The 20,171-nt window shown below is 40.1% G+C and overlaps 1 protein-coding gene across 1 annotated transcript in view; it reads left to right on the forward strand.

Moving 5' to 3' along the window:
* THSD7B (thrombospondin type 1 domain containing 7B) overlaps nt 1-20,171 on the forward strand; it is a 2,208,177-nt gene that overhangs the window by 2,180,235 nt on the left and 7,771 nt on the right. The window contains exons 27-28 of the mRNA XM_085647534.1: nt 11,393-11,585; nt 15,367-15,454. Of these exons, the coding sequence (XP_085503660.1) occupies nt 11,393-11,585; nt 15,367-15,454 (281 nt within the window). The remainder of the gene's footprint in view (nt 1-11,392; nt 11,586-15,366; nt 15,455-20,171) is intronic.

A 20,171-nucleotide genomic window follows, 5' to 3' on the forward strand; every position in this document is an offset into this window, starting at 1 on the left:
ATACATATATTACAAATATTTTTTTTTCATAAAGACACATATGTCATCAGCAGAGGATTGCGGTCGCGTGAGTTATAGTTGCCTGCGCTAACTATAACGGGGCAATTTCATTGGTTTTTTATCAGTAAAATTTCCACTAACTATAACATGTGTGAAACCTATGGTTTTTTCAGTGAATTTGCAAGGTTTTTTAAATGCTAATTCCTAACTATAACGTGTGTGAAACCTATGGTTTTTTCAGTGAATTAGTACGGTTTTTTAAATGCTAATTTTTTTTCCCTTATAATAAGCCCTGTACATTTGGTGGCCTACGGCCACCAAAAGCACAGGGGGTGGGGTAAGTGTGGATAGTGTTTTTTTTATTTTTATTTTTTTACCGTACGCTTACCGTAAGCGTACGGTAAGCGTACCCCGCGAAATTGCCGAAAAAAAAATAAAACCGTTTTTGCACTTGGGGGATGTTTGGGGACTCCCTCAACATGACTATGTGGGAGGGAGTTGTCAAAACAGCCCCTTTACATGTTTTTGGGCTTCCGATTTTAAAAATCTCTCTCAGTGCGAGAGACAAAATGGCGGCCGCCGCTTCCTGGTTTCGGCCGATTCGAATGTTTACTAAGATCTAAGAGCCAATCAGAATCGCGCTCGCGCACGCCACCGTACGCTTACCGTAAGCGTACGGTAAGCGTACCGTAAGCTGGCTCAGATATATATATTGATTTAAAGGCTATTTTCTCAGAATCTACTGAACAGATTTACACCAAACCTACAAAAGGCACTTCCTTGACCTAGGGACTACCTCTCTGCCAAATTTTGAGTAATTCTGTTCAGCCATTCGGGCTGTAGCTCGTTCTAAAGGTCCTATGGAAAAATGCATGGGAAAAACGCGTTTTGGGACCCCCCTTTTATCTCAGCCCCCGCTTGACGAATCCCCCCGAGACTTTCAGGGTAGGAGCGGAGCGTAGCGCCCCACCTATTTTGAGAAATTCGCGAGGATTCGTCGACCGGCGCCAAAGTTATTCAAAATAGAATGTTGAGGTTTTCCTATGGAAACGTGGTCCTAACTATAACTACCTACTGGCTATCGCCAGTAGGTAATATATATATATATATATATATATATATATATATATATATATATATATATATATATATATATATATATATATATATATATATATATATATATATATATATATATATATATATATATATATATATATATATATATATATATATATATATCTCATCGTCAAACGGCCCAAAAGGAGAGCGCGCTATCTCATAGCGGGTGCCAGTGTCGAGAACGGGCCAGTTCTCGTAATCAATTTTACACCAATTTCCTCAGAAAGGAAGCACTGCACGCCACAGAAGTTGTATGATTCAGGATTTATTTTTCCGTGCAAATAGTCACCAACCTCCACCACGTGGTGGAGGTTGGTGACTATTTGCACGGAAAAATAAATCCTGAATCATACAACTTCTTTGGCGTGCAGTGCTTCCTTTCTGAGGAAATTGGTGTAAAAAAAAAAATATATATATATATATATATATAAATATATATCATATTTTTACTTTACAGAAACACGCAGTCCCTGGATGAATTCATCAGTGATGTCATTTGAGATGTCATCAGTGATCTCACTGACCATGTCATTAATGATGTAGTATGTGATGTCATCAGCACTGCATTGCGGGGGTGCAAGTTATAATTAGCTCAACTAACTATAATGGACAAATTTCTCTGGTTTTGTACAAGTGAAATGTCCAACTAACGATAATGTCCCTGAAACCTATGGTTTTTTCAGTGAATTTAAAAGGTTTCTTAAATGATAATTTCTAACTATAACGTCCCTGAAACCTGTTTTTTTCAGTCAATTTCTATGTTTTTTTAAATGATTATTTCTAACTATAACATCCCTGAAACCTATAGTTTTTTCTGTGAATATATATATACATAGAGAGATATGTATAGGTTTTTATAGTTAGGAACTTGTTTCCAAAAACAAACAGTTTTTTGGTTTGCTAATAACGTTGGCGTCGTTTAACAAGTCTTCACAAAAGTTTCCTGAAAAAGTGGCCTACTTTGTCTTCTTCTGCATGGAAAGTTTCAGGGTGATCCTTCCAATGCGGTACTGAGTAAAGGGGGGGGGGTAAATAAGCATGTGCTTCTAATGCAATTTCCCTTAGAGATTTTAGACACAACTACAGCCCGAACTGTTGAACTTACTTACACTAAATTTGGCAAAAAACTTGCTCTTAATCCAGAAAGAGCCATTTTTCTGAGATGGTGTAAATCTGTTCAGTAGTTTTCTGAGTTATTAAAAAAAAGGATTTATAGATATCTATGGGGCAAATCCATCACTGATTTAATAGATCTCATGCTAAGTTCTGATTGGCTGCCAACAGTTCAACCAGGAAGTGTTGGCAACTATCTTGGGACTCACACTTAGCCGAGTCCGAAGATAAAAGGCAAAGAAATAAACATAAGGGGGTAGGGTAGGATTACCCTGAACTGCTAGCCTGTACTGGGGTCCCACAGGAATTCTGCCGGGGGGCACAAATATTTTTTCCCAATGGTGCCCCAAACCACGGCGGATCCTGCTCTTATTTTCAATAGACCCCCTGAGTGGGCCAGGTCCTGGGTATGCTGTTAGTATTATAAAGGGGGAGCACACATGGTGCCCCTCCCCAGGCCAATTTTGGCCCCGGGGACTGCCAACCCACGGCCAAATGAATAAGGGGTAGTATTCAGCCCAATGGACCACAACCTCCCTGGGACCATGCTGATTTTGAAAATGAGGAGGGGGCTGTCTTGCTCTCCTCCCCGGCCACATTTGGCCCTAGGGGCCAACACCTCCCCAGGGCCAGACACTGCATTTGAAAGGGAGGTGGGTCGCATGACCCCCCCGCCTGGGCCACGATCAACCTCGGGGACCCTATCCCCTGTAGCTCAGATGTACAGTTGAAAGGAAAGGGGGGCCGAGTTGCCCCCCTCTCAGAGCCATTAATGGCCTGGGTAACACCACCCCCCAGGGCCAGGCTCAGCTATGCCCTGGGGTGACCACCCCCGGGATATAGTGGGGGTGGCTTGCTCTTTCCTCGCAGGAGCAATTTAAAGCTCCTACCTAGCAAAAGCAAACAGCATTAAAAATGCTCCTGCCCGCTGGGAGTAGACTTTGTATCTGTTTCCCTGCTTGCTGTCAAGCGGGCAGGGAAACAGGTGAAAATGTTCCTCCCACACGCAGGCAGCAGCATTTCTTGCTGCTCCTAGCCTGCTAGAGCAATATTGGTCATAGTGCCACATTGTGGTCATGATTCAGCATGGCACACACAGTACCTTCGTAGTGTTGTCTGCCATCCGCATTACAGAGACCAGGTCTGTGGCCACAGTATCAACAAACATTCACAAACCCATCTTCCCTTGTTACAGGACTGCTAGAGTTCTCTCTCTGTGAGCATTAGATCTCAGGGTGCACTTTACCACAGCATCCTCCTTCTATGTCAGTTGGAGATGCCAGCTAATCGCCTATACAGTTTACTTTGGACAAAGTTAAACTAGAACTGCAAAGAGGTGCAGATACTGTCCTATTAAATGGAGGTCAGTCATGCCAAGAAATAGAGCTGCTACTCCCTCTGAATTTCTACTTCTGTGCTTGTAGATGCTTGGTAGAATGGCAGCTCTGCTGAGAAGTGCAGTGTTTTATGGCAGGCTGTTTATAAACTGGAAAAGAAGGATAAAAAGGATAAAAAGGAGCTGTGGCTCATCTGCCAGACCTGCCCGCCTTAAAACTAGCAAACCAGATGCGAGTCCTTGCATCGGCTCAATATCCTGTGATTCTTGGCAAATCACTTAATCTCACTGTGCCTTAAAAATGACTTTATGTATTATTATAACCTTGGGCTCATTTTAAGTGCTCTACTGTCTTTCAGCCACGTTTGCGATGCATGAAACTGCCCTGCTAAGAAGTGCTGGTTGTTTCATTCTAATGAAGTGCTGGTATTATAACTCTTAAGAATATCAGCTCGGCTCTTATTCTACTTTACTAATATTATTGCTCTCCGAATAAAAACGATGTCAGCTATGTTAAGACCTGTCAGTCTTAATGTAGTGGTATCATGAATTTCACCCAGATGTCCTGTTAGTTGCCTGCTACTCTGTCTGGTGCCACAGCTGACCTTCTTTGTACTTTGACTGGCTTCCAAACTACTTCCTTTTACATTTGAAGCTGTGACTTTACTGTAAACGATGATCTGTAACTTTTTGTAAACACACTGGGCTAGTATCACTGGCATGTAATGAGACTGCAACATAAATGAGCAAGGCTGAGCGGCAGGTTCTTGGACTATATACATTTAATACAATACCTTCAGTGTGGAGGGTGACATGTGCCAACTAGCAGCTGAATGAAGTAATTTCGCTTTGCAAAATAAGCCCTCAAAACAATGATTGAAGAACTACCCACACATTCCAAGGGACACATTGATTATTATCTGCTTGTAATCCACAATAACGTATTGGGCCGGCCACCCCCGTTCTTCTGAAAACAATATTTATGTTTCCATATTACTTGGTTTAAACTATCGTGATGGTAACAACAGTGGCACAAATACCACTGCTAGCAGACATTCACAACTTTGAAGACAGGTGCAGCCTGACCTCTGTTACTGCTATCTATTGTTGGGTTGTTTTGTCTCCTCTCCCAGTGGGTGCACTGTTAATCTTTACATATAGCTGTTACTGATATTATCTGTTATGTTGCAAAATTCCACCAATTGACACAAAACGGAAAATTAATTGCCTTTTGGAGGAGTTATTTTCCTTGGACGGGAGGCACTCCACTCCCTGGTTTTTTAAAAGAAAACATTAAAGCAAATTACAGTTCACGTTACAGGGACATAGTTTGGAAATAGCATTAACAAACATAGAAATTCACTGAAATGACCAGAGGTTAATGGGATGGTATAGGTAGGAAATTGAATTAAAAAGAAATAGAAAATAACTGAAAAAACAAAGGTTACAGGGACGTTATAGTTAGGCTCAGATTTTACATGCACAAAACTATAGAAATTCAGCAGTTATAGTTACCTGAGCTAACTATTAATTATGCCCCAGCAATGCACTGCTCATGACCTTGCATATTGAATCACTCATGACATGGTCAGTGACAACACTGATGACATCTCAAATGACATCAATGATGACATAATTTATGACTTCATCCAGCAAAGTAAATTTCAATATACTTCATAAAATACCATTTAACCTTTTTTTTAATAAAAAGACACAGGTGAGAGACGTTCAGCACAGAGCTTACTGTAACCTTATCAACTACTATATTTACTTATCACATAAGGAACAGTTCTCAGTGGATAGTCCTGTCATTTCTACCACTACTCTAAACATTAATGACCAAAGCAAAACGTCAAACCATATAGGCAAGTACATTGCAATCAACCACAACCCCATTTGTCAACCTAGAAAGAAGTTTTAATGCAAATGTCAGATTCCCACAAAGCATTACAACATACAACCAGTAGAGAAGTCTTAGTGGGCAGGCTACTGTGTCACAAATCAGTAGTAAAATTATTCTTCATCCTGGAGAAAGGTGTGAGCAGCGGGATGAGTCTGTTGTAAATGTCTACTACACTGAGCCATCACCATAGCGAGAGGTCTTAGCGAATATAATAATTAATTGCAATATGCTACTACAGTCCTTCATCAGAATTGACAGAGGTCCAAGGAAACTGGTCAATATTTCATAAAACCGAAGTATACTCAGCCATCACTATGGAGTGAAGTTTCCATGAACAGCTAAGACTGTCCCAAAACACTACCATACACATACATCAGCAGGGGACACGTGTAGGTGAAGAGGCTAGTTCACTGATAAATAGTACATCCACTTTAAAAACAGGATTATAGATAAGATAAATATGTTACAAATAGTATCACTCATTAGTAGTACAGAAAGCTTAGTATATATTTTTAAGTCTCAGACACCTTTAAGAAACACAGTCTCTGGATAATGTCATCAGTGATGTCATTTGAGATGTCATCAGTGATGTAATCAGTGATTTCACTGACCATGTTATGAGTGATGCAATATGTGTGGTCATACTAGTACATTGCGGGGGTGTAAGTTACAGTTAGCTCACGTAACTATGACTGCTGAATTTCTATGGTTTTGTGCGTGTAAAATCTGAGCCTAACTAAAATGTCCCTGTAACCTTTGTTTTTTTACTGAAAATATATACACATTTATCTTCAATATATCTGCAAAGAGCAAAGTGGCGGGTGCAGAAGTCTCCAAAACACCAGTGGTGCTCGGTGAATGGTGTGAGCATCATCAATGCCGCAGCTGTTCAATTTTCTCTTGGTCACGATGAGTGACTGACGCCATTTTCAAAGGTTGTATAAACAGTGTTACTGCAAAACCATTAGTAAACATTGACAACACACTACGTACACAGATACATGTAAAGACAATACATTTCCTAATATATTTCTTTGTGAATTGTATGTTTGATACTTTAGACATAATTGTTCCTTGGTTTTCAAAATTACAATCAGCCAATTACTTGCAGAACTCCCCTGCTATGCTAAAATCAAATGCACTGTTTAGATATACAATCAAGTTCTCCCACTTGCTCTTATTTCACCGGGCTAATTCTCACACCCTTATTCATAATCCCCTCCTATAATACACAACCTCGCAAAAAAATGTGCTAATTTCTCAAATTATTGGACAGTAATAGGGACCTGTTCAAGTACATTATGTATCTCATTTTGTTTGCATCCCCTCCTATGAAGATGATGGAAATGTCTTCCGACGGGGCAGCTATTTTTATTGTCCTGAGGTGCTGTAACATCCTCTTGTGAACTGGCAAGGTTGGTCTGCCTACATACATCTTCAGGTGTAGACATTTCAGTATGTAAACTATATACCAAATTTTACAGGTTAAGCAGCATTAAACTGTAATACTCTTCTTAAAAGCAGTAGTGATATTAGTAACATTCTTCCCATGGCTTCACACTTTACATTTGTTACATTTCTTAAACCTTCCTTTGGTTTTAGCCATATTTCATTGCCCTGAGTAGGATAAGTAGAATATCCAAGAGCAAATGGGAAAATACCCTATTTAGGCCTAAGAAAATAAAAACAAGTGATAGAAAATTCATCAGTACTTATGATAAGGAACACAGTACAGTTAGAAACATATTGAACAAACATTGGCATTTACTAAAGAGTGCTTCTGAAATTGGCACAGATCTGACACAAAAGCCTTTAATTATCAGTAGGAATACATATTCCATGAGGAACTATATAGTTAGGAGGGAAGTTAAAACAGTGAAGGATACTGAGGCATGGCTAAAACTATTGCCCCTGTGTGGACAATCTGTGGTACCTGATTTGTACCAGGCACCTGTTTAAAATATAAACTTAACAATGATTATCGAATGTATTGCACTTTGAAAAAGTGTAAATATAATGCTACCAAGGGAAGAGGAGGACCATGAGACAGAGAGCCTTTCAAAAATGTTTGCTTCTGAATACCAAAAGCCACATAGGGTTTTGAGAATCAAGTCTTCCAAAACCCCAACTGCAGCAGCATATTGAATGTAAAGACTGGAGAAGATGCCAAGGGTCAGTCCCCAAAGTTCCACTTAAGAACAAAATAATGTGTAGGAAAGAAATGTTTTAAAAAAATGCTGAGAGTATGAATAACAACAATCTATTTGCCTCCATTTGTCACCAGTTACAGTGAAAAGGGATCCCTTAAACTCACTCCCATATGGAAGAGTGCACAGATAGTAGTATGAACTACAGCTGGTGGATGCTGTACCCCTGGGGTGTTGGTACTGTTTCTTTGTGTACTTGAGGAATCAAGATATGTTTCATTGCCAAGAGTCAGATGAAAATTTATAAAATATCTCAACCCTTCCTGAAGTGCTCAAACTTAAGCTAACTTACGTAGGAATGATGAACTCTACTTACTCTCAAAAGTCAAGTTCTACCTTTCACCTGACAAGCTGATCAATATGTTGAGTATTTGCAACCTATTCTATCTACTTCTGACTCTTTGGCAACAGTCGATCTGTTTCAAATTCTGAAGCCATCAATCATCACAAAAAAACATATTTACCTAGCAAATTTGTGGTTTTGAGCCCGTTCTTTCTTTTGCAATGTGTGTCCTCAAAATTACATTTTGCAAAAACTCACATAGTGTAATGAATGATTCACAATAGTATGAATGACAACTGTCCCTAAAGTCAGACTATTGGGCGCATTTTAAAAATACGTAGCTTTCTTTGCTATCCAATTTCTTTTAGCTTGTTTTTCTTTGCCGATCGAAAGGTGGTCGGATACACAAAGAAAATGAATGCAAGCCTCTGCAGATCAGTTGTTGGCTCTGGGTATCACCTTTCTTATCATTTCTGCAACTGGAAGAATCTGGCACATGTAACGGTATATTACATCCAAATATAGACATTCAATAAGAAAGTACAGATTTAAACCTTTCCATCAATTACTCTTCTGACTTGTAGCCATACTTTCAGATTTTTACACAAATGACCCTTTGCTGTGTACAAAGTTCTATCTACTTTTCAGAAATGTACAGGGGTATGGATTTACCCAATTATTTTACCCACAAATTGGAAGTAGGAAGGTAGAATGCATTCACACCTAGGGGCAGCTTTACTAATATTTGGTGCAACACAAAGCAGCAAGACACTATGCTGTGTCAAATGAAGAAGGCAGGTATGTGCCATATCTTCTAAGTTATGGTACACTCCTACTCTCCCTCTGCGCTGACACACTTGTGACTGTCAAGCACCAATGCAGGCACTCTTGTACTACGTGAAAGGGTGCCTTTGTTACAGCCAGGATTAATTTTGTGCAGGAAGGGACACCTTTCTGAATAAAAACAATCCTCTGAGACTTTTTCCTCTTTTTATGGGTGCTGCATAATGCAGCACAAGTAGAAATAGGAACCACTGAAGAGAAATAAACATATTTCTTCTTGTTATGCCCTTCTCAGCAGATAGGGAAACAGGTGAAAAGTCCACACTCAGGGGGCGGGAGCATTTTTTGTGCTCCTGCCTGCTCTCAGTTGATGTACTGTTTGCTCTTGCTTGGCAGGAGCTTTAAATTGCTTCTTCCAAGTGAGAGCAAATAGAGGTTTCCCTACCCTTACTAATGCAGGCAGGGAACCAACTATGTCCCTGGGGTGCACATAGTAACATCACAAAATAAAATGATGGACAGAGTGTTGCAACTTTTCAAACACTCACCCCCAGTCACAGATCTGGGTTTAATCCATCAATATTTTGCTCGCCGTGCCACCCCAGTGTGGACCCAGCCATATGCAAATCAGTCTTGAATGGGAACTGTCCAGCCTGAACTGACAAGCCAGGTGCTCACTTGATCAGAAACAAGCATCCTGGGATCGTTTTCTGGGTATCACCCCTCATCAGCCAGTCTAGCTTGAGTCCGGTGGTGCAGCAAGCAAGGGACCCATGTCTGGGAACATCTGTAGCCACTTAGGTTGCGCATAGCAACATCACAAAATAAAATGATGGACGGAGTGTTTACACTTTTCAGATCTCACCCCCAGTCACAGATCTGGGTTTAATCCATCATTATATGCAAATAAGCCTTGACCCTGGTCCCTATAGGAGCAGTTTGGCCTGAACTGACAAGCAAGGTCTTCCCTGGAACGGAAACAAGCATCCTGGGACCGGTTTCAGGGTATCACCCCTCATCAGTCAGGCTAGCTTGAATACAGTGGTGTAGGGAGCCAGGGACCCATGTCGGGGCATACCAGCCACTTAGGGTGCACATAGCAACATCACAAAATAAAATGATGGCCAGAGTGTTGAAACTTGTTAAAAAAAAAACAGCCCTGTGGATGGGGTCATCTGTGATGTCAACAATTATTTCATTTGAGATATCATCAGTGATGTAATAAATGATTTCATAGAGCATGTCATGAGTGATGTCATATGTGAGGTCATAAGCAGTGCATGGAGGGGACGTAAGTTATAGTCAATACTGCTAACTGTAACTGCTGAATTATTTTTTTATTTTTTTTCAAAACGTTAATGTTGTCAATGAGAAATTCATGTAATTATAATTTTACTTTAACCTTTGATTTATTCTCAATATATATATATTGTTTGTTTAAAAAAACGTAGGTATATTAGAGAGAGTGAGAGTTCAATATTTGAACAGCAATATGTGGTACAACACTGAGACCTATTAATTTTGATCCTGCCAGGCTAGAATTTCAAGAGTGTTATACTAGTGTGTTTACAAGAGGTCGCCCAATACTTTATAGTAAACCAGATATACTGAACTTTCTGTTATCTTTTCGTTTGAGGTGGAATGGGGAAGGTGACAATCAGAGATTTGATATTGCTACTGCTTCTCTTTCTGCTTTCAATAACAAGATTAAGACAGATATATTTTGGCTATCTTTCTACTGTGGGCTTTATTCAGAGCTTAGTGGATAGGATGCCCCACGTTTGGATGAAGTATCACATCTGTCAAACTCTAGGGAAGCAAAACATAACAACAGGGTAATGGATGGAATGCTTGAATACATCTCAGCCGCTGGCAATCACTTGGGCCGCATTCCATGCAATCATTTTCTGCCCATCCAAACAAACGCAAGCCTTACGCAAATCAGTACTGACCCTGGTCCTCATGGGAACAGTCTGTCCGCAACAGCAAGATGAAGCCCCTTCCAGCCCTACGGCACAGTGAGCACGAGGCCCAAATCAGGGCACACATGTCACACTTAGAGCATGAACTGCACCAACAACAAGGTGATATATGGAGTGCTTGAATTCATTTCATTCATTGGGACGTGGCATGGTGTACAAAACAAAGATGGACGAGGACGTGGCCCCCAGTAATTACCAGTGGTTGAGATGAATTCAATAATTCCCTCCATCACTGCCATGTATACTAAAGGCTCTATGCCACTGAAGAATATTATCTTCTAATATTTACTATATTTATTTCGTATCTTCATCATGTCTTTGATAACTCATTTTTGAATGCTCGATTAGTCTCTAATTTATTAAAATGGTGCTTATATTTTAATGACTTTATATACATTGTACTATTTGTAATTTGTCAATTGTTCCTTTGTACTATTTTAAAGAAAAAGATTTAAATAAAAAAGATAAACCGTGCTCCATTTCAAAAGCCTGCTTTGTGTGTTCATAGTTTCCGAGAGGCAGTCTGGGAATGGGGCTTATCCCTGAGCCTTGAACACTGAGCACATGGAAATCCTGAATATTTTCCAGATCTCTCCTGTCCGTCGGAGTTAAGCCCTGCTTACTGACATCAATCAAATGTTAAACGTGTGTCTTGTTCCCCAGAGTGGAGTGTGTGGCTGTGAAACCGGCTATGCAGAAATAATGAGAGCCAATGGCGTGCTTGATTACTGCATGAAGATCCCGGGCATGGCGGAGAAGAAAGCGGATGTGAAAACCCACGCTGGCAAGAGCAAACCTATCAACTCCAAAATCTCAGACATGTTCCACGGATGGACTGTCCAGCCCTTCGACCCAGGTATGTATGGTATTTAGAACAAAGGGCGAAGGATTGTACCTTTTGTTGAAAGCTAAATGACCCCTGTCGAATGGGAGCAGACAAAGAACCAGGCCTGACTGAAGATTAAAGTCTAAAAAGAACAATGTATAAACCTGAATATAGGATATGGCTATGAAAGGGTTATAAAATGCTCTAAATCCGAAGGCCACTGAGAGGAAATACCTACATCATTTTCAATAGTCAAAGAAGACGCACAAATAAAGTTCCCACGCAGATAAGGTGCTCCATTCGTGCTACTTTCAACAACAGTGGAACAAGTGTGTTTTCCACAAATGGACTGTAGAAGTGTTTCACAACTTGTGGATCAATGTCTCCAGATATTCATCCATATTATTTTATAGTAATCATTGGAAAAGTTTAGGCTAGTTCTGCGAGTCACTGGAAAGGGGGACGTCTGAACCCAGATGTACACAGGGGCAGATTTACAAGGACTGCCGCATCCCTGCATATCAGCAGGGATGCGTCAGGTAAGATGCGTCACGCAAGTTTGCCCTTGCGCCACCACAGATGCGCCTCATTTACAATGCGGCGCATCGTGGCGCAAGGATAAACATGCGTGACGCATCTGATGGCGTAAGGGCGACGCATTGCTGGAGTCGTGTTGCAAGAGGGACCAACTCCAGCAATGCTCAGGGGCTGCCCATATCTAACATTCTGCATTACACCTTACGCCTGCTTCAAGCAGGCGCAGGGTTTTGACTCAGCAGCGTCGGAAAAGTGACTCAGTGAAATCTTGTAGATTTCACTGCATCACTTTTCCGAGGCTTTTTCCGACGGAGCGCCCACCCTGCATACATTAAACCTGATGCAGGTTTAATGTGGCGCAGGGCTTTACAACTTGACGCATCTCCCTAGATGTGTCACGTTGTAAATAGGGCGCAACATGGCGCATGGTTTACTCCGCCGTTGCGTCACAGAAGTGACACAACTGCGGCGTAAATGTGTTGCAAGGGGCTTGTAAATCTGCCCCTGAGGGTTTATGCTGGCGTTTGACGCACACAACAGTGACGGTCAACTTACTCGTGCAAAAGCTACTATGCACTGAAAGTTGACCCTCGCACAGCACCATTCTGTTATGTGCAAACCTCCTGTCAATGTATGAAAAAGAGGACTTGTCTGGGGCAGGAATGTGCAAAAGGCACAGGTGTTGGCTCAAGACAAGATCTTCACAAGTAGCATGATCTGGCTTTGTGACACTTCCTAACGCCATATAACGCCTTTCGTTAGCAAGGCATTAAGCGTTGCATCGGCTGATGTACGTGTATGTTACACATTTTTTATGCTGAAGCCACACATGTTACATGTGTAACCCCTGTGCAGTTCTCTACACTTTGGTATTTTTCCGGATGTTTGTACCTCAAGTACAGATCCTATGCTAGACACTGCCAGATCACCTTTACACTATAGAAATCATTTTACGCATGAACAGCACCAATGACATCATCAGTAGGCAACTGTACCTAAATGTGGTGCTGAGCCAGTGTTTGTCTTTTGAGCCGCAATGTTCTCTATTGTATGCATGATAATAAACCTGGGTCCTAATGCTGTTTCAATCCTTCATAACTGTAGACACCATGACATTCAGCAGCCATAAAATAGCCACACGGTATGTATGGATCAGGGAAAATAAAGAAGTATTAAATAAATAATTCATTTTCCCTCGTTATTGTCTGTTGATATCCCGCCCCACCCAGCCCCACCGCTCTTACCTGTACGGGGCACAACCGAAAATAACATTTAGGAATTTGCAAGAGGTCATTCTAGATCAACTTGTGCTCATTTAATAGGAATCAATAATGTGCGAAAATGGAGGGAGCTATTACGGAGGAGGATATTTCTGGTTGCAAACATGTAACTTAAGGTATTTATGGTTTTATAGTATGATAACCACGAAAGGTGTCACTACACTTGACAAAGTTCAAATGTATACAAATCAGAGAAAACATTTCATGTACAGCACAATGGGCTTGGATGGAAAAAATATTTGTGGTTGTCAATTACATATATGACCACAGGTCAATACATTCAGGGTTTGCATGGAGTCCACGAGTCCTCTTCGTCCAGCAGGCGTTAGGGTTCTTTGAGTCCTTTTCTTCTACGGGAGCCAGAACTTGTTGAGTCCCTTCTTCAGCAGGAGTCAGGACACATCTTTCTTCCAGCAGTTCCTTCTTCAGTTGTAATCATACAGTGTGTGAAAATGGTCTGAGGAGTTGGTGGTGAAGACCCAGTTATAGTCAATGAACTAGCCAGTGATTGGAGAACTGTCCGTATCCAATGCTGGCTATACGTCTCCTATACTCATCTCTTTTTGTATAATTTACACTTCTTCTACTATAGCCATAGAGAAAAGTTACATTAGTTGAATAGGGTAATCCAATGCAAAGTAACTAATTTATGGGGAAAGCACTGACTATGTGCTACAGTTAACTAGTACCATGGTAACACAGTGTCCTACAGTGGGCAAAACAAAACAGAAGCAAATGGGGTGATCACAACAAAAGTGATGTCCTTTCTTACATTTATGATAAATACATCACTGTAGCTAAATGTGTCATATGAACATTTCACATGGGATTATGCCATAATGTAAATATTAATTTCTAAGATCAAATAAAAATTAAATAAATATATGTAGTGTTTAGGGGAAATGTCAATGTTTTTCTAGCTGCGCCAGGACATTTTTATTCCAGAATTCAGAAATGTAGAGGAGAATTTTAAATGATGCAGTTTTCAAGTGTGATTCTGTAAAATATCACTGTTTTACAAATCACAGCCTTTTTTTCCTATGGCACATGTCCCCAAACGACCTCCGATTATATGCCAGGCTTTCAGTACTATAAAGTTTAAGTTTCACCAACTGAAAATGAATTGAGATGTTTGCTATTAAGAGACTTGCTATAAAAGTGCACTCTAGAAAATTAAATCATGGGAAAGGTGTGAACATTTCTATCGCTATTCATACTGATGAACAGGTTCAGGCACGTCACCCTGCTAATTTTCATTGTTTAAAGTCTGACCTTCTTACTATATAATTTTGATCCATAATTTGACTTTGTGATCTAGAATTGAGACAATAGCATAGTCAAATCTGCACACACCAGTCCTACAACCTTTGTAAACGTGTACACAATTACACTAGAGCCAAATTGCTGTCAATTTGCATTGAGTAAAACAATAACACTTATTATTAGGAATGGGTGAGTGGCCAGAGGTGGTGTATAGTGACGTCAGCATGACATCACCCATCACTGACCTGATTGAGGCATGTGGGACCGCGCCCTGCATATGAATACTTATTCTCGGGTACTTTGGCACAGGGATACATTTCAGATTCCTGAGCAGGAAAAGTCAGGGCTCACACTGACCATGTTTTGTCAAATATTTTCCTGTTTTAAAACTAGTGTGCAAGGGTCGTCAGTGGTCATCTTCGAATTATAGGAAGGTGAAAAATGTGGTGGGGGTCCCTTGTGACTGGTAGTGCCATTGGACAGAACTACACTTCCATAGCCTCTGCTCTACAGACCCACCTTGCCAGCAGTGTGCCAATGAACATGTGGTATTTTTGAAGCTATTGTAATGCATGTTATCCTTACAATAAACATATGAGGAGCGTTGGGACATGTTGTTTCATCTTGTCCAACTACATATCAATATTTTTAATTTTAACATAAGTTGCTGTTTCTCAGAATATATTGTCTAACCAGAGCTGTGATGTATTTGTACTTTTTCTATTTTGCAGATGGTCGACCAAAAATGTGGGTTTATGGAGCTTCGGCTGGTGTATTTCTTCTCATTGTTTTTCTCATTTGTATGTCATACCTCCTTTGGTAAGTACCGTTGTTGTGATGTTGTAGTGTCTTACTACCAGAAGACAAACAAATATAGACCTGGCAAAATATTCTCGACATAACATTGACCATCAGATTTTCATGAAGGGAAGTGTGCATAGGTACCTACAAATGTACTTTATCTAACATCATTTAAATATATGCCATTATGTTATCTATCTATCTATCTATCTATCTATCTATCTATCTATCTATCTATCTATCTATCTATCTATCTATCTATCTATCTATCTATCTATCTATCTATCTATCTATCTATCTATCTATCTATCTATCTATCTATCTATCTATCTATCTATCTATCTATCTATCTATCTATCTATCTATCTATCTATCTGCCTGCCTGCCTGCCTGCCTGCCTGCCTGCCTGTATCTATCTATCTATCTATCTATCTATCTATCTATCTATCTATCTATCTATCTATCTATCTATCTATCTATCTATCTATCTATCTATCTATCTATCTATCTATCTATCTATCTATCTATCTATCTATCTATCTATCTATCTATCTATCTATCTATCTATCTATCTATCTATCTATCTATCTATCTATCTATCTATCTATCCTCAAGGAATATAGCTGTTGAGTTAAGAATAGTAAATATAAACCTCCCTATACATAATTACCAGTGAGAATGTGCTGGTTCAAAACTACCCAGGTTGGGAACTCTAACACACATTAACAGGTTAGTGTGATAGCATCTTCAGTAAAGATACTAAAGAAAACAACCCTTGCATTGTCTGTACAAATATAGTTTTTTAATGTTTGTTTATTTACAATGCTGGAATGAGTCAAAATTGTATTTGTCATTGCATAAAAAACACACAGGACATATAATACAAACGTACAGAAACAATATATGTAACAGTATCACCCAACAGAGGAAGGCAACAGATGCATTTTTGTCTATAGTTATAGCAATGGAAAAAAAGAGCTGAACTGGAAATGTATTACAAAGTATTGCTTTAGCAACAACAATCAATGTGTTCTGTGCATCTTATTGTGTCAAATTCATATTTGAAGGTTAAAAAAAGCAAGTCTTCGAAGCAGGAGATCTCAACTATCACATTTTAAATTGCATTGAGGAATTTCAGATTATTTTGCCAAATCAAATAAAGAAGCTGCAGAAGTGGCAGAAGCCTCAGGCCCCTACTCAGTTTTGATTAGCCAATTAGTCTAGCTAGGGCCACTTTTGAATTGGAGTTCAGCCATGGCTACATCAACTATGGCTATTGGTCAAGAATGGGCTGAGGGTGCCCCTTTTTCTGCTACCCACTTAAGATTCCCAGGAAAGGAGGAAGAGATGAGGAAAAGGATTGAGTCTGCCCCTCCTCCTTAATCATCACATCAAAATATTGCCTGAGGAAGTAATCTAGGGGTGCTCCTGTGAGAATGTGTCTGTAACTTCTTCCTTGCATCATGAAGTTATCCCTTCTGACCTAATCAAGTTGGAGGATGTTACACTGCCAGATACAGAGCTGGCAAAGAGATGCCAATCGGAGGCAAGGTCATTCTAAAATCCTCTGGCAGATTTTCATGCAAAGGTCCGGGGCACCACCCCCAAAGTACAAATATTCAAACCTCTTTTCCATCTCTTTTTAGTAGTACAGCTTCTATGAGTGATACCCTAATTTCGCCCAGTGCCAGTGGAATCTGGGCACCCTTAGTTCTGGCCGGGGAGGGATGCCTTCAGAGGTATTATTTTGTATTGAGAAAGTTTTATCCTCCATTTCAGCACTCCTGGATAAATCAGTGTCTAATTCAGAAAATGCATTAGATATGTTGAGCTCTGTATTAATGGGAATTCAAAACCTTTCATCATCTGGAATCACCAAGACGCTCCCACATAATACTAAGTAGTCAAATTCAACTGCAGCTGAAGCTAAACAAGAGGTTTGCAATGTCACTGTTGAAGTTGGTAAACCTAGCAAGACAGAGGGCAGCTTAAATTTGACAGATTCTAACAACTCAAAATTAATTTAGTATCAAGTTTACCGTTTAAAATCATCATTATCATCTTCATCAGAAAGCTCGATGGCCATGAAAGAACATGTTAAACAAAGTACATGAGAACACAGAAATCTCCAAATATAATTTACAATTCATATACAAATCCTATATGGTTCATCTTATAAAAATCCATTGATTAAAATGTTCAAAATACAATGCAGAGAAAAGGTTAAAAAGATTAAAAATATAGAAGCAAGAAAAACCCACGATCAATCAGATAGATAGATTCTTCTGCCTAGGCCGCCACAAATACATCAGAAATCTTAAGACAGCGAAGATGATGCATTGTCTAGTATTGCTTCCCAGTATTCTGTACGCAATCCTATAGTTCCTAAGACCCAGATTATGAAAGACTGGTAAGACCCACTTCTTCCTAAACCCATGGTATGTTGGACAAAAAAGTACAACAGGCTTGGCTGTTTATACCACCCGGGACAGAAGGGGCAGGATCTAATGGAGTCAGGGTTATCACGATTCCATACAGCTGTAAAAGAGTGAATGGGTAAGATCCCCATGTGGAATTTAATGTATAATGACTTCCCAAAAGGGGTTTTAACCTCATCCAAAACCATCCCCGAGCAACAGTCAGTTATAAATTCCAAAAAGGAAGCAGTACGAGAACCCAACCTAAAACGATTTAGAGTAAGATGGTCACTAGGACACCAGTAGGCGCCCTTTAATTCCAGTTTCAAGACCAATATTGCATCTTCTGGAATAGATGAGAGATTCTCAAACCCAAACTGCCTAAGTTGATCTTTAACCATCCTAAGTCAAGAGATCTTTTAGGCCCCAAGCTGCTCGGGGTTGTCCATAATCTCAGCTAGTACAACAAAGGTTTAACCCTCACTATATCAATACGTTAAGACCATAATCCAACCATAATGGACACAGTGGGGTACTTGTTGGCAGGTTGCTTAAATTCCTCATAAATCAATTTTCTACAAGCTCAAGGGCTCTTACATCTAAAAATCCCCACAATTCTCCACCGTACAGGGTAGCTCCTAGAGCCTGACATATATAGATCTCAAGTACTGGGCAAAAAGAAGAACTAGGCTGGGACCTCAATACCACAATATTGCTCAAACTTCAGACTGCACTTCTGGACATGCGATGTCCAGTCAAAATGTTCTGTGCGAGTAACCCCCCAATAATCAAACACTTGAACACCCTCCAAAATTTCACAGTTAAATGTTGCATTTGGGTGAAATGTTGGGAAGGGGTTAAATACCATTTATTTAATCTTTCAGAGGTTAATCTTCAGCTCATGATGCTTGCAAAGGACCCGAAGTAATCCAGGAGCTTTTGAATTCCCATTGGGGATTTAGTTAACAAAAGGGTGTTGTCTGCAAACAGCAGTGCTGGGATCTTATCCCCGGCAAAGCATGGAGCATCACCCCCACATTTCTCAAACTGTGATGCCAGGTCATTGATATAAAGAAGAAAGAGGGTTGGAGCCAAAACACTCCCCGATTCACAGGTATTGGGTTGGTAAGCTCGCCTTGAGTCCCACATCTGACCTGGGCATAATATCTGGAGTGTAGTCCAATAATAACTTTTAAAAGATAAGCGGGCCCTCATCTCTAACAGCACCCTCAATATGGGCTCTCTAAGGATGAGGTCAAATGCAGACCACAAGTACTCAAAGATTACATAAAATCTGCCTCCCCTGAAAGAAACATACTTCCAATACAGATGCTGCAGGCGGAATACCGGGTCAATTGTTCCAACACTGTACCTAAAGCCAGCTTATAATGAGGTCAGAACATCTGAATCAATCATACACTCACTCAGGCTATTCAAAATTATATGACTGAACAGCTTTTGTGAACTGTCGATAAGACTAATTGCCCTGTAGTTATTGGGTAGGGACCTGCAGCCCTTTTAAAAAATGTAAACAATCTCTGCCTCAGCAGGCAGCATCTGTGCACTAGTCAGTAAAGCATAAAAAAAAGACAAAATAAGGACATTGTATGTCCTTAAATGACTTAAACAAATCCCCAGCAACATTATCCAGCCCTGGTGCCTTGTTAGATATGATCAAATCCAAGACTTTGAAAATCTCTCGATATATTGGGAACCCATTTTGGCACTCATTCAATAAGGGACTCAGCGGAGGCAGGCCATGTCAGAAGATTTACCACTCTTAAACATTATCCTCTGGCCAATTAAGTTAGCCCTGGATTATTTCCTTGGCAAGGGACCCAACAGAAACTACCCCAAGAGGACTACTACTCTCCACACTAGTTTTCTGATTATTAGACTTAGCCTATACTGCATTTCATATGTGTGACTGAGCCATTTCCCAGGTTATCTCAACCGGATATAACTGGGAAAAAAGTTCAACCCATGCAGCCGCAGCAATGTTACTATCAAGAGGAGCGTGGGTTCATGAGTCAGAAAGCACAATAGGCTTTGCCTTTAATGGCATTCAGCATTAAGTCCCATTTGGTCCGTTCCCAGGCTCTTTTTGCATTGGAGATAATGGCTTTATAAAGTGACCTAGCTGCCCGAATGGTATCCCACGACCCTCCTTTACTTGATCTTGACAAAGCTTGTCTAGCACCTCTACATGATTTGGTATACCATAAGACCTCTTTTTTCCTTTTCACAATACTTTACGACTCTTTCAGGAATAAATTCCTGCGAGAAGCAAACATAGAGTTGTGAATTGTACACAAATT

Source organism: Triturus cristatus, chromosome 3_2 (genome assembly GCF_964204655.1).
Source record: "Triturus cristatus chromosome 3_2, aTriCri1.1, whole genome shotgun sequence".
Taxonomy (NCBI): Eukaryota; Metazoa; Chordata; class Amphibia; order Caudata; family Salamandridae; genus Triturus; species Triturus cristatus.